This window comes from Armigeres subalbatus, chromosome 2 (assembly GCF_024139115.2).
Source record: "Armigeres subalbatus isolate Guangzhou_Male chromosome 2, GZ_Asu_2, whole genome shotgun sequence".
Taxonomy (NCBI): Eukaryota; Metazoa; Arthropoda; class Insecta; order Diptera; family Culicidae; genus Armigeres; species Armigeres subalbatus.
In genome coordinates, this window is record NC_085140.1 from 132,953,885 (window position 1) to 132,968,907 (window position 15,023).

The window sequence follows — 15,023 nt, forward strand, 5'->3', positions numbered from 1 at the left end:
GGGCTTGGTGGAGGGGCTGGGAATCGAACCCATGACCGTCCGCTTATAAGGCGAACGTGTAGCCAACTACGCTACGGGACCCCCCTCACGTATTATTACTATATTGTATACATCCCCTGGGGTATTGTTTGCCTTTCTACACAGATCCTCAAAGCAGGTTCTCTTACTACATTTAATTTCTTAGTACAAAGCTCTGCAGCTGTCTGGAAAACCCGGCGCTATCCAGCCCTATTCGCATTGGTTCTGGCGTGTCGCATCCTTCTTTTAGCTCCAAGATAGTTTTTGCGAAGGTCAGCGATTGCATTCGTTCACCAGTATACGGTAAGATTTTCTCATCGTGATGACTCGTTCATCAATTCCTGGATGAACTGTGAGATTCGCCATCCTGGATCCGCTAAATAGATACGCTTTCTGGTTCTGTTAGTGGTGACTAAAATAAAAACTCCCAAAAAAAATAGAAATTTTCCATTTAAAAAAAATGGAAAGTGCCAAATCATCAGGGTGTAAGCAATAAAAAATATAAAATTTCCCTAAATAATGCGAAATTTCCACAATCAATTAATTTTCCACAAAACAAAAATAAATTAGCACATTTAAAAGCCAAAATTGCAATTCAAAAAGAAGAATTTTCCATAAAGAAATCAAAATTTCTCGCTTCTTTCTTCTCAATTCTAGCAAATCACTTCTTGTTTTTCACTTTCCAATTCTGATTTCTTTCTTTTCATCTTTCACTTCTCGCTTCTTACTTTTCACTTCTCAAATATTTAACTTCTTGATTCGTATTTTTTCTTCTCACTTCTCACAGCTCATTCCTACAAACTTTTTTTTTACCGGGATCTCAGCAATTTGTGCAACTTTTACCGAGATTCGCACACTGCCGTAATCTGAAAAAGTGACGTATGCGCGATTTTACAACATAAAGCCTGTCTACGTTAAATTTCGGACACTTAGCTAATGTCGTCGTTTCATCAATTTGAGCTTGTTTAAAATATGCTGAAAGCAGCACATAAAGCAGCCAGATTCAGGTATTATGTAAATTGATCGCCTCAGCGGATAGTGAAAATATTCAAAAATCGCGTTATAAGATGGGTGTCCGAAATTTAGCGTGGACAGGCTTTACATGTTTTCCATTTTTCTGTTAAAGAGTACGGTGAGTACTATTTTCACTTGGTGCATCTCGCTTACTACATTTTTTCTCACTTCTCGCATCTTGCTTTAATTCATCTCGCGTCTTGCCTTCACTCTATAATTCTCCCTTTGCACTTCTCGCATTTCTCTTATTGATTCGGTTCTCACTTTCTCGCGTTTCACTCCATGCCTTTCGCTTCCTACATTTTATTTCTCATCTCTCACGTCTTGCTTTATTTCTTCAATTCTCCCTTCTCAATTCTCGCTTGTCACTTATCAATTCTCTCATTTTAATTCAAGCTTTACACTTTGCACTTCTCACGTCTCAGTTCTCTATTTACATATCATTTCACAATTCACACATTTAACTTTTTGTTTCTCATATCTTATTTCTCACTTCTTTCTGCTTGCTACTCACTTTTAAATGAAATGGGATATGAGAAGTGGGAACGACTTTTCTCATATTCTATTTCTCAATTTACAATTCTCGACTGAGTAGGGGTTCAATAAATATAATAAAAACGTACACTCGATCCATAATGTATGCTTTATCAAATAAAAAGAGTATAGACTTTTCAATAAGTTGGCACAACCCTTACTAATGTGTTCTTCCAGACAAATGTTGAAATGGTTTTTAAAAAAAATGTGTTTATCTAGGGAATAAAAAACCGCAACGAAACAAAAACTTAAATTTTATCACAAGGAGGAAAATACAATTTTAATTTCTGAAATCTAATTACACATTTTGTAAGCGTTATTTTTAAATTTGTGGGTTCAAAACATGGTGAAACATCTCTCTTTAAACTTATTTCAGCTTATCTACCAAGAAATTCGGAGACGAGCCAGCCTCGGGCTGAAAGTCTCCTTAATAAAAAAACAAAACAAAAACAAGAAATTGTAATGGCTCGTATTAACTGACTAGCGCATTTTAAACCGAATTTCCCTTATACAAATATTGTATGAGACGGAGACCTAACCATTTTGCAAGCTTTTCCTTCAATACATGTATAAGAGCTTAAATTTTTCGACTGGAATCTATCAAATTTCGTGTATACCCAGTTATTATACATATTTTGGTACGTTCATATGCCGAATTGTTAGAAAATCTTTCAATTTATAACTGTGAAAATTCTAATAGAATACTAATCTGTAAAACAGGTCAAGTTCCAGTTGTAGTGTTGAACCATTGTAGAAAAAGAAGATAAAGATTTTTTAATTTACAAAAAAAAACAAGGAAAATGAGATAGGCATAATCGATCTGAAGATACGATTTGAAAAATAAAACGCCATTTATCCTTAATGGTCTTTTGGCAAAAGGACCACTAGGAAGAGTGAAAAGTGAGAAATAAGAAGAGAGAAATTTCAACCTTTAAACTTTCCTGTGAAAAGTGAAAAGGATATGATTAGTGAGAAGTGAGACGTGTCACTTCTTACTGTTAAACGTGAGAAGCGCAAAGTGAGTAGTGAGAAGTCTTACTTCTCACTTCGCACTACTCACTTTTCCCATCGTCAAGACGTCTCACTCATCATTTCTCAATCCTCACTGTCATCATTTCTTACTTCTCTTTTCTCACTTTTCGCAGTGAGGATTTCTTACTTCTCATTTCTCACTTTTTGCAGTGAGGATTGAGACATGATGATTGAAAAGAAAGACGTCAAATGGCCTATTTGTCCAAATTACATATTCGGCCAAATGGCCTATAGGGCCGAACGACCTATTCCGCCATATGACTTATTCAATCACATAACCTATTCGGCCAAATGACTTTCGGCAAGATGGGTTTCGACCTAATGTTTTTTTCGGCCTAGTGTTATTCGGTCAAATGGCTTTCGTCCGAAATATTTTCAGCCAAACGACCCTTCCCCGTTATACCTATAGGGTAACTGTTCCCATTTTTCATCACAAAACTTCCAAATTCATCAAAATCAAACACAATAGAATAAAAAGCAAAGTTTGTTTATTACTTTTGTGATTTTTTTAGCAATAGAGTGCGCCTATTAGCAAAAAGAACCGACAAAATCGGTACTTTACTTCATTTTTGGATGAGATTTATTTGATATATAAATGAAAAATTACAATCATTTCAAAATTCCCAGAAATAAGGAAGAAAAAATATATTTGTTACTGTCAGACGTAAATGAGAACAGTTTCTATACATAGAGCCAGTAAAATATTAATATCAGAAATAAAAAAAAAACTACAAAAAGCAAGGCATATTATAATAACTTAAGCATATTTATTATAACTGCACCTTAACAAGGGGCAAATTGTGGCAGACAATCTCATACGTATTCAATGTACAAGTAATTGACTATGATTTAATAACTGAACTCTCGAGTAGTAAGCGGATGTAAGGTATGTTTAATCAAAATCAATCTTCACTATTTTGCCATTATTCTTGAGGAGCTTCAAGTAGGCCTTAACCTCACGCCAGGTTGTTTTGATCATAACTTCATGCAAATATGCTCTAAATGGTATGCAAAATACTATAAATTATTACCTTTTGCAAAAAAAATGCTTATATGATGAACAATAACATGTTTGTAGGCATAAATAGTAATATATTTCCAAAAGTAATGAAATTACGAACTAGGCCTCTTCGACAACGTTTATCAGAAAAAGTTTGCTACAACTTTTGTGAAGGCACAAATCTCGTATGTTGTAAAATGAAAAAAAAAAAATTTTAACTCTTTTAGGGGGATCGATCATAAAACTGAATACCTCCTAAGAAGCGCATTAAGTTACTGATGAAATATCTGGAAGACACCATTAGGCTAAATCGTATAATAAAAGTATTATTAAATAATTTGGGTGATTTGAAGAAAAAAATGCATGGAAGGATTCAGTCTAAATTATCACTACTTTTAGAAAAAAAAAAAATGAAGAGAAGACGCATTGCTAAGAGAGCTACTAGCGTGTTTATTTTGTAACTATCTTACTATTTTATGTTTGTGAGCGAGTTGAAAATGTCAATAGTAGGTGTTAGCGTTCCGTTTTTTTACTCAACCCTACCACACAATTCCTTTACAAATCACCCAATGGCGACAGATTCAAAACCACCATAGAATAACATGCTGTCACCTCTTGAAAAGAAATCAATCAGTCCAGTTGATGGAAAAAAATGCTCCGCAGTATGCCAATTCCACACCTGCATCTCGGACAATACAGGTCCATATACAAGTCTCGAAACGAAACATCCCCATTCCGTGTAGTTTTCTAATCATTGCATGGGATGAAAATGTTTTCAATGCCATTGGTGCTGGCTGAATGCTCTGTTCAATAAAAAAAAACGTGAGGGAACCACCCATCCAACCCACATATCAACCATATCAGCAGCGGCACCGGCACTACTGCCCTAGGCCTCAGGATTCTGTTCCATGAGCAACGGGCATACAAGAAGCATTTTTTGTTTTGTTTCGATTAACGCCCGTTTTGTTGCATGCGTGATAGCTTAGCATGTACTTCCAGTACTGTTGGGCGGTAAATTAAAAGTTGTACTGGAGCATATTTGTAGCTTTTCATTAACACTTGCCTACAATAACATAGGAGAGTAATTTTCGCGCTGTTGAGCCAGTGGCGATCACGATTAATGTTTGCATGCATTCGAGATTGTTTTCTAATTAAGATTACGCGAACCTGGATTGAACCATTCCAATATGGTCCTTGAATTGCAGTTGAACAGTATGTTCACGTATGTGGGTGGAAAGCAACAGATTGCTTTTCATATTTATCAGGAAATTAATCTTTGTGAGAAGTAGAATGTATAATTAAAAAGTCGGAACTATGTTTTTGAAGGTTCATTTGATACTCTGAATAGTTAAGAACATGCTATATTATTTAAATATTGTTTATATAAAAAATAATATATTTTCTTATCTTTTTTTCTTAGGCGAACGTTACGACTTCGTCATCAGCGCCGACCAGCAAGTGGGTGCCTACTGGATCCAGCTCCGAGGTCTCGGCGAGTGCGGTATTAAACGTGCCCAGCAGTTGGCCATCCTCCGATACGCCCGCGGTCCATACCAGCCAACCTCGCCGCCACCGACCTACGACGTTGGATTGCCCCAGGGAGTGGTAAGTAGCAACACTGTTGTGGCGTTCTTTTCGCTACGCACCTTTCAATCCCATCTCCATCCAGCACCAAATAAAGTCTCCCATTATCCCACGCATCGTACTGAGAACCATCTACGCCAGTTCATTTGTAAATACTGTGACAGTTTTGTGTACAAAGTTTTATCACACCTCACGACTTTCTTCTTTCTATGCAAACCAATAATGCAACACCATACATTATCAGGTGCTGTGATTTATATTGTGTGAATATTGTTGAAGACCGTATATTTCCTCACCGCGTGAACATTTCAGTTTCAATTCCAGTCTTTCACCAAAATATGTATATACAATATTCTCTTTGAAATCCACTTCTCCGCAATGATTTATTCTCAAGTGTACATATTTCCTCCCACTCGATTTCGGTCTGAAGTGCCTTCCGATCTCTACCCTAAACTAGTTCTACAAGCTTTAATGCTACCGCAAACATATTTGTACAGAAAAAAAATGCAAATCTACTCACACACAAAATACCCAAATCCGTTTCGAGACGATTCCGGTGATGAAATGGGAAAATCCACAAAAATTCGCCACCCTTTGTATAAATTGTGTACCCAAATCGTCAACCGGCGTGGTTCGTTTCGCAGCAATGAAACCAGCAGCTTTCAACAAGTCCGGAAATTGTACCCAAAAACAGCGCACTCCACAACTCGACAGACAGCTAGCTAGTAGGGACTGAAAAATAAGCCAAGAAAAATGGAATAACATCAGAAAACCAATTTGTTTGATTCGGGCAAAGGACAGGCACGTCGTGAGTGGTGTCCTACAAGGGCGGTGGTTCTCAATCTCCTAGGCATTATGTTTAAATTACCTGATGATATCAGAAGGACAAAACTTGCTTATTCCACAATAGTCAAAACCAAGAAAAGAACTTTAAAAAATATTCCTTGGATATTCACTGGTAGAATTTTAGATAGAAACATAGATGCGACTGGTGCTGGGCCTTCCACAGCCGTGCGACAAGATGCGCGGCTACAAGGACAAGACCATGTTGAAGTGACTGAATTCGATTCTTCGACCAATTAAGACCCAACACTACTGCAGGTCTATTCACAACTTGAATTCATTTTAATATGTGTTCTAATTAATCGATCATGAATATGTAATAGAAGTCATCAAACTAACATCATTTAGTCTGACCAGTCAGTCAGAGGACGGGTTTCAGTGCAACATGGAATTGCAAATTAAATAACAGCTAAGCAATGAATTGAATTGATATACCTTCCAACAGTTCTCATGAAAATATCGCTCTTATGAAAAAATCATTCTGAAATAGGTTTCAGAACTGAAGACAAAAAATAAACAACGAAGAGAATAATTCTTCCTATAACTGCTCATTCGATGGCCTTCTGCATCAATTAGCAAACTCATTGAATTTTTAGCAAGAGGCCAAAGGAAACACTACAAAAAAGCTGGAGCTTTGCGAAGTTTAATAATAATTCCAGAAAGACTCAAATTTCCTTTCCAGAAGGTAGATGTCACAAAGTAGCAACCAAACAGTTGCCGGATTTTGATTCAAAAATAAAACGAGGAGATAAACAGGTTCTTCAACATCTCAAACTGTTCATAATCTAGAAAAGAAGCGAAACTACGTACGCATCTCCATAGTTATTAGAACTTTCGATCCATCTAATGCACAAACTCAAGGATCGCGTGCATATTTGTTTATTTCTGGCCTTCTTCATTTTTATCTTTCTACCTGTTACATTCTTGCTGGTCTGTTCTCCCTGAAGTAGAAAAGCTCTGATTCCATAATCAGAACCATTTCTTTTGATTTCAAGATTTTTCATTTAAATTCGAGATTTCCGGAAATCGATTCCATTCTTTGTTGAATATAAATCTTCAGTGCTGAATATTCCAAGAATTCCGAATACTTTAGAGTTGAATATGCTCGGAAAATGTAGAAAGAAACATGCCTTGTGTAAAAAATGTAGAATTAAAATGGCATTTGAGGCCGCATTCGTTTCCAGCTGAATGTGCATCTTCCTCGTCGGAGATTCTTAAAGTTTTTAAATCAACACAATTACAACCTAATTACCAATATTATTTTAGACAAAAGTCTTTTTTTGATTAATTTCTAGATCTTAAAAAATATGAAGATTTTGTGAAGTGTCGGAAGAATGATTTCTTGTACTGTGTATTTCTGGAGATTACAGTGGATCAGATTTTTCCATTTTTCAGTTGGAAATTATGTACCAGGGTCTTTTCTATATGCAGAAAAATCTTCGAAAATTGCACGTGAAGTTCATCGGAGTTTTCACATGATTTTTTGCCAAAATATTCACGGAAAACTCTACAGAGTTTCTAAAAGAAATTCTTGAGATTTTTCAAGGGAACTTCTTTGGTACTTTTACGGGTAAATATCCAAAATTTCTTCGCGCATTTTTTTTTAATTCTACGGTAATTGTTGCTGATTTTCCACGTACAATTTTCCTAATATTCTTTTGAATTTTTACGTGAAGTTCTCTTGAATTTGAAACGAAAATTTCTCGGAATTTCGACGGGAAATTCTTCTGAAATTCCAAGGGAGAATCTAACATTTTCCGATAACTTGATTTAAATTTCAATGGGAATGCTTTAAATGTTACATCGAAAGTATGTATAGGAGTTAAAAACACTGTAGAATTGACACACCCAACCAGCTGAAGTTTATTACAATACTAGATAAGACTCTATCAGAATCTGTATGAAAACTTGGCATTACAACATTGCAAGATTGTAATGCAAAAATGTTCAGGTATTTAATGCAAACTTTACAAAAATTTAAGGTCTCATACAATAGTACCCAAGTAACCAATATGCACTACAATTTGCCATCTCGGCCTTATAGTGCTACAGTATCCTACTTTAATGCTTAAAACTTTTTGAATAGTCGTATATTAGCTCTATTTGGCGATTTAGCGAATTGGTTACTTGGGTAGTATGAAATCTAGCAGGATTGACAGGCTGGTTCAATACACGGGAAGTGCTTTGGAAAAAAACATCGAAAATTCTTTAAAATTTTCACGTGTTTTCCTTTTGAAGCAAATATTTAATAGTTTTGAAACGATCGAAGTAGGCATAATGCGAACAACAACTGATAGTCACATTATTAGCAAAGCAATCGGGCAATGTGTCGACCGACAGCCACATATAATAGTGAACCATCAATGGCGTAAGGTGTTCCAACAAACTCCCGCTTGCCTACAGTCAGAATGTACTCCACACGTCAGTCAGTCAGAATTGTAGTGATTATGGTAGATATTGATAAATTGTTTAATAAACGAATATGTATAATTTTAATATAGTTTTGATGCTACTCTATTTAAATGAATATTGAACGAGAACAAATATGAACGAGAACGATATATTTTGCCTAAAAATGTAGGCACCCTATAGTCTGACACAGCAACGAGTTGCGAGAGTGAATCGTTGCTATGGAAAGGAGTTCGATGTTTGGAATTCAGTTTGCTAACGACTTTTGTGACGACAACACTACACTGCTTCCTACACCGGTCGTTTGCTTCAAATTTTTAGAATTCGGCTGATGCGATTTGTGCGGGATACGACATGACGCAGTCGGTAGAACTTTTGTTTTATAACTGGCACATGAAAATGGTGCTTGCCACATCCATTAATGTGCTAGTTACTTGGTAAGTATGCTCACATTTAATTTTGTGGATTTATGTTGAAAAAAGTAATGCATTGCGGAGCGAGCAGGTCTCCGAAATCAAACAAAAATAATACCGAAGCGAGCAGGTCTTCGAGTGTAAAAAAAAAAGATAATCCCGGAGCGAGCAGGTCTCCCGAGGATAGGAAAAAGTTACCGAAGCGAGCAGGTCTTCGAGTGCTTAAAAAAAATTAATCCCGGAGCGAGCAGGTCTCCCGAGGATAGAGAAAAAAGTTACCGGAGCGAGCAGGTCTCCGAGGCATTTTTTGTTTGTGTTTTCCGGAGCGAGCAGGTCTCCGTGATATTTTTTTGTTTATTCCGGAGCGAGCAGGTCTCCGAGGCATTTTTTGTTTATTCCGGAGTAAGCAGGACTCCGATGTATTTTGTTGTTTATCCCTGCGAGAGTGGGACTCCGTTCCATTTTGACGTAGGATACCGTCTGTGTATTCTTTACAGGAGTACACTTTGCGAATGCGGAAATAGAAAAGCAACATGAAATTAAAATACACTGAGAAAAATATTTATATAGATTATATATGTCGTTTATGATATTTTATTTAGAGACTGGATTTGAAAAAAAAATGAATTTATTTGGCCGTTTTGATCAGATCAGATTTCAAGTCGGAAATCGGGTTCGGGGTGATTTAGTTATACGATTTGGATTTGGCGATCTTATTAGGAGATTTGATTCGGAGCTGTGATTTGAAGATTAATCTTGGATGAAATATTAAATAGAATATCAGTTCCTCTAGGATTGAATTTGGTAATTCCTTTGGGAAATTGTATATGGGTGTTGGATCTGAAGTGAATCAATGTGATTCTAAAATTTGGATACAAGATGATGGAATCCGATTGGATAGATGGATACGAAAGTGGTTTTGAAGGATAGATTAAAAAAACTAAAATTGAGAATTTAGCGTGATAAAATTTAGAAGTTCGTCAATGTTGTTAACGAATAACAAATTTCGATGATTCAAGTTGTATACTGTTGTTGTTATTAGTTTGCAACAGTCGGTAAATTTACCTGCAACATTATTTTTCTTGTTGCATTTTTCAAAAACTCTGTGCGATGCAAGCTAATCTATATATTATATGAATATTGAACAAGGTATTCATCGTTTCATGATAGCAGATATTCTAATAAAGAGTAGAGAAGAGAAAGGATGTAATAATTATGGTAGATATTGATAAATTGTTTAATAAACGAATATGTATAATTTTAATATAGTTTTGAAAGTAAACTATTCAATATGCTACTCTATTTGAACGAGAACAAATATAAACGAGAACGATATATTTTGCCTAAAAATGTAGGCACCTTATAGTCTGACACAGCAACGAGTTGCAAGAGTGAATCGTTGCTATGGAAAGGAATTCGATGTGCGGAATTCAGTTTGCTAACGACTTTTGTGACGACAACACGAAGCTTCCTACACCGGTCGTTTGCTTCAAATTTTTAGAATTCGGCTGATGCGATTTGTGCGGGATACGACAAGAATGTCTGCTGTAGTTAGTTGTAAAAAGATAATTGGTCGCTGACAACATAGGTTTTCAAACAAATTCCGAGACTCGATGTACTGTGACCACTATACATAGTACTAAACTGAATGTACTCTATATTGAAAAGTACAACGAATTAATATCGAGTAAAAATGGGTAAATTTTCGAGAATAGCATGAAAAAAAACTGATAAGAGTGAAATCAGGAGTGATTCAGTTTCCTTCCAAATTTTCGACCACTATTCTAGTTTGAATCTGGAGCCAAATAGAACAAACTCGCTGGTTTCCCCAGCAGTGTTCTATTCAAGTTTTTCAAATTTTCAATTAAATGAAATCATCATGTTGGCGCCAAGAAAGGCGCCGTAATTGCAAAGTGGATTGATCCGTAGATAAAATGACGCATTCATACACCAAAACAATTGGAAAATATTTGAATCTCGTGATTTAATCGTGGTTCAAATCTGCAGATAATAGAACGGAGAGTTATACCAAGTTTTATTTTTTTTTGACATTTGACTGGTATAAAAAATGAATCTAGAACAGCTGCTGGGAGAATGAATGTTTCAGATTCATATTCAAACTGACAGCCCCGAACGATTTGAATCACTGCTGATTTTAACCTAAGAGTAGTTATGATTTACATCAACCATTTCGAGTTACAGAACATTGAGAAAGCGAGAGAGTTCACTGTAATCAAATCGGAATGTGGTACTCATGTTGCCAGGGTCCTGATCTGATAAAGTTTGAGGACCCCCTGTCCCCACGCTAATTTGGTCGCATGATAACTGTTTCAAACCATCATATAGTCTGAATATCTGTAAAAAAAAACTTCAAAAACAATGCAAAGAGTTTACAAGGATTTGCCACATTGCAAGGATTTCTTCTGAATGAGATTGATTATGAAACGTGTTTCCTGGTTGAATCATCCTATGGTCCATCTACTTAAGAAAACGTGTTTACGTGTTTAAGTTTGCCTCTTCAATCCCCACAGGAATGCTTCCCCCCTGTGCAATTGCGATTGTTCTGGTCGATCACGGAGTAGCAACTATGAAATGCACGGTCATCATGCTCATGCTCATCCTCAAGCCTCACAGGAATGCTTCCAGAATGATCGTTCTTGTGGCCAATCATCTTATCAACCAACGACTTAGGAAAACATGTTTCCGAAGTAATTTAAAGAATTCCTAACCCATATTGTCAAGGTTTGCAATAAATTAATTGGTTTCCACTTCAGGTCCTGGTGGAAAACCATCCTACGGTCCAACTACTTGGAAAAACATTCCAAGTGTTTCGGTACCCACATTACAAGCCTGGGCGTAAATGAAGGTAAAGCGTGGCCTGGCTCTCCTCAGATCCATTTTGTAGCCATCTCCCTAAAATTTGAAAAAAAAGAAAACCAAAATAGTAAACTTAATGTTAACATATACATCATCCACGGCTCCGTAATACCTGCTAGCGTTTGAGCCTTATAAAAAAGATAAGTCAAAAAAATATACATGATCCTCAAACTACAATCATTGAGTACTCACGAGCGAGCAAACTCGTTTTAGATTTCAAGAAAAAAATATCGCGCTTGAGTTTGTCTTGCAAAATCCCATCGTTTCACTTATTGACGGACAAATCATTTAGTTTATAAGGCTTTGGTCCCATTCGTAAATTAAAATCGAACCAAACTTAAAAATAACAGTTCAAAAATTTCCAAATAACCCTGCTCGCAGAGCAAGATCACTTTTGACAGATATTGAATTATTTTTGATAGATGTTTTGTTGGTCTTGCTGGGTAGCACCAGCCATTCAACGGAACTACAACGGAACGGCGACGGAAACGGAAAATTTGACAGTTAGCCCATATATTTTCTGTCAAATCTGCCGTTTCCGTCGCCGTTCCGTTGTACCGTGCGGGACCGAAATCCGTACAGCACCGAAATCCGTCCACCTCATGAGATATCAATAAATTAAAGGGGGTTAAAGGTAATTAATATAGAAATAATTAATCTTATCCTGTTCAGATACTTGGCAGTAAGCTTTTAGGGCATAGAAATGGAAAAAAGGCTTTGAAATTAAAACAACAAAAATCAAAAACTAATCTCCACCCACCAAATGCGCAGTTTGTGCCGCCATTTTGTTTTCGGGTAGAGCATAATTGCACCAAAAGTGACTGTGTTTTAATTGCTAATTGTGAATCATTACATAAGATAAGCGGAATACAAGGTGCGCATCGAACTATTTACAGTCGTAGTTTAGTCAATCAGACTGTTCCAATTTAAATATTTAGTTAAAAAATAGCTGTACGGATTTTGATCCTTTGATTCGAAATCCGTCCACGGTGGACGGATTTCGAGTCAGGAGTAGTTGATTTAATTCATTATTTTATAATGTTTTTCGTAGTTTTTAATGAGTAAATGTGAAACACTTCAAAAGTAGAAGCTTTTATGCTCCTGTGTCAATGACAAACGTTTTATTTACATTAGATTCCTATTTTCTAATGACTTTTTCATATACTAAGGTGCTTACGTGTACGGATTTCGATGCCGCACGGTATTGCGTTTGGGGCTTAAAACTCTGTCTCATTTCCTGAATTAACTTTAATTTTACTTACAAGTGACAGTTCGAAAATTGAAAAATCACCCAGCCATAAGAATGGCTGCGTGCTACCCAGCATTTCCAAAAAGACATCGATCAAGAATGATTCGCTATCTGTCAAAAGTAATCTTGCTCTGCGAGCAGGGTTATTCGATAATTATTGAACTGTCACTTTTAAGTTTAATTTGAGTTTAATTCTCCAAATGAGACAGAGCCTAAGTTTAATTCGATTTCAATTGACCTTTCCCGTCAAAAATTGTATCTCGTTTTATTATCTCTTTTAAAATCTCTTCTTAACTCTTTTAAAATCGAAAAACATTCGATTTTTGTGCTGTTTTTTTAAGATTGGCCCGATTTTGAACGAACATCGTGTGAAATTTTCAGGCCGTGCAGCACTTTTTCGGTTCTTGTTTTTGATTTAAAAATAGTTAGAGGCTTTGAACAATATGGGTTATTTGTGAAAGTTGACATTAAATAAGCCAAAGACAAAACCAACAAAGCAAAGCAAAGCAAGCAAAACCAACAAAAAATACTTCAAAAATCATTCGATATCTGTCCAAAGTAATCTTGCTCAGTGAGAAGGGTTATTTAAAAATTAATGCACTGTCGTTTTCCTCAAACTGCTGGGACGAATCATGACAACTTAAAACAGCTCGTTCTCGGTTAATTTTCAACTAAAATGCAAGCGGTTTCAACTGTGATCAAGAGGAATAGTAGTTCCAGAAAGTAGATGGGTAAAATGCTCAGGATGACCCTCCCTCTTTTAGAGGGGGATTTTTGAAGTGTACCATAAGTCATTTTTTTTAGCAAATTTTCAGTATTTTGAATTTCTCAACGTTATAACAGGTGTTTTAGTATAAGTAATTAATGGTTAATGTAAATAATTGACAACAATAGCCATATAGACATAAATTGGCCTCCGGCCCGGTTCCGGAAACCCGGAATATCCGGTATAAAAGGTCAACATAGAATCACGGAATATATCGGTTTTCCGCAACTCAAACTTCTCAGAATCTCATAAGTATCTTAGAAATCGCCATAGTTTCTTGCTAGGGTAAAACTGGCCATTTTATGGTCATGGAACAGATTCTGGAAACCCGGAATTCCCAGTAAAAAAAAAAGTCAACATAAAACTACAAAACAAATTAGGCTACTGACTCCTCAAACTTCTCAGAAAAAATGAGGGAAAAACAATGTTTTTAATAACTCCGGAACGCAATGGCCGAATTAGGAAGGATTCCGCATCGAATGCAACCTGTTGCAAGCAAATCGGATAAGGCTAAGTGCAAAAAACACACACATACATACATACACACATACAGACATCACCTCAATTCGTAGAGCTGAGTCGATTGGTATATAACACAACAATTTGATTTTGGAGTGATCCAATAGCCTTTACGTATACTTAGTATACGCGAAAGGCAAAACCTAGAAAACTCAAACAAACACGGAGATTGCAATAAAGAATTATTTTAATAATCCTCACAATGCACAATATGAAATATTAGGGACTCTCCTTAGCCGTGCGGTAAGATGCGCGGCTACAAAGCAAGACCATGCTGAGGGTGGCTGGGTTCGATTCCCGGTGCCGGTCTAGGCAATTTCCGGATTGGAAATTATCTCGACTTCCCTGGGCATAAAAGTATGATCGTGGTAGCCTCATGATAAACGAATGCAAAAATGGTAACATGGCTTAGAAACCTCGCAGTTAATAACTGTGGAAGTGCTTAATGAACACTAAATTGCGAGGCGGCTCTGTCCCAGTGTGGGGATGTAATGCCAAGAAGAGGAAGAAGAAGAAGAAGCACAATATGAAAAAAGGATGTATTTTTGGCCAAAACTAAGAATCCTACTATAAATGGTGGTATTTGTAATACAATCATAGATAGATATCAAACATATTTTTCAGTGACGTTAATGAGGCATGGCGTCAATTTTCGGCACAGTATCAATTTTTTGTCATATTCTACAATTTAGCATTAGCATTAGCATTAGCATTGAGCAATTCGCACAAATTCGTAGGTGGTACAAGCCAAGACTATTGTATGAG

General features: G+C 36.3%; 1 protein-coding gene across 2 annotated transcripts in view; it reads left to right on the forward strand.

Moving 5' to 3' along the window:
* LOC134210861 (uncharacterized) overlaps window positions 1-15,023 on the forward strand; it is a 537,480-nt gene that overhangs the window by 449,969 nt on the left and 72,488 nt on the right. For both annotated transcript variants that reach the window (XM_062687235.1, XM_062687236.1), the window contains exon 5: window positions 5,019-5,203. In XM_062687235.1, coding sequence (XP_062543219.1) covers window positions 5,019-5,203 — 185 coding nt within the window. The remainder of the gene's footprint in view (window positions 1-5,018; window positions 5,204-15,023) is intronic.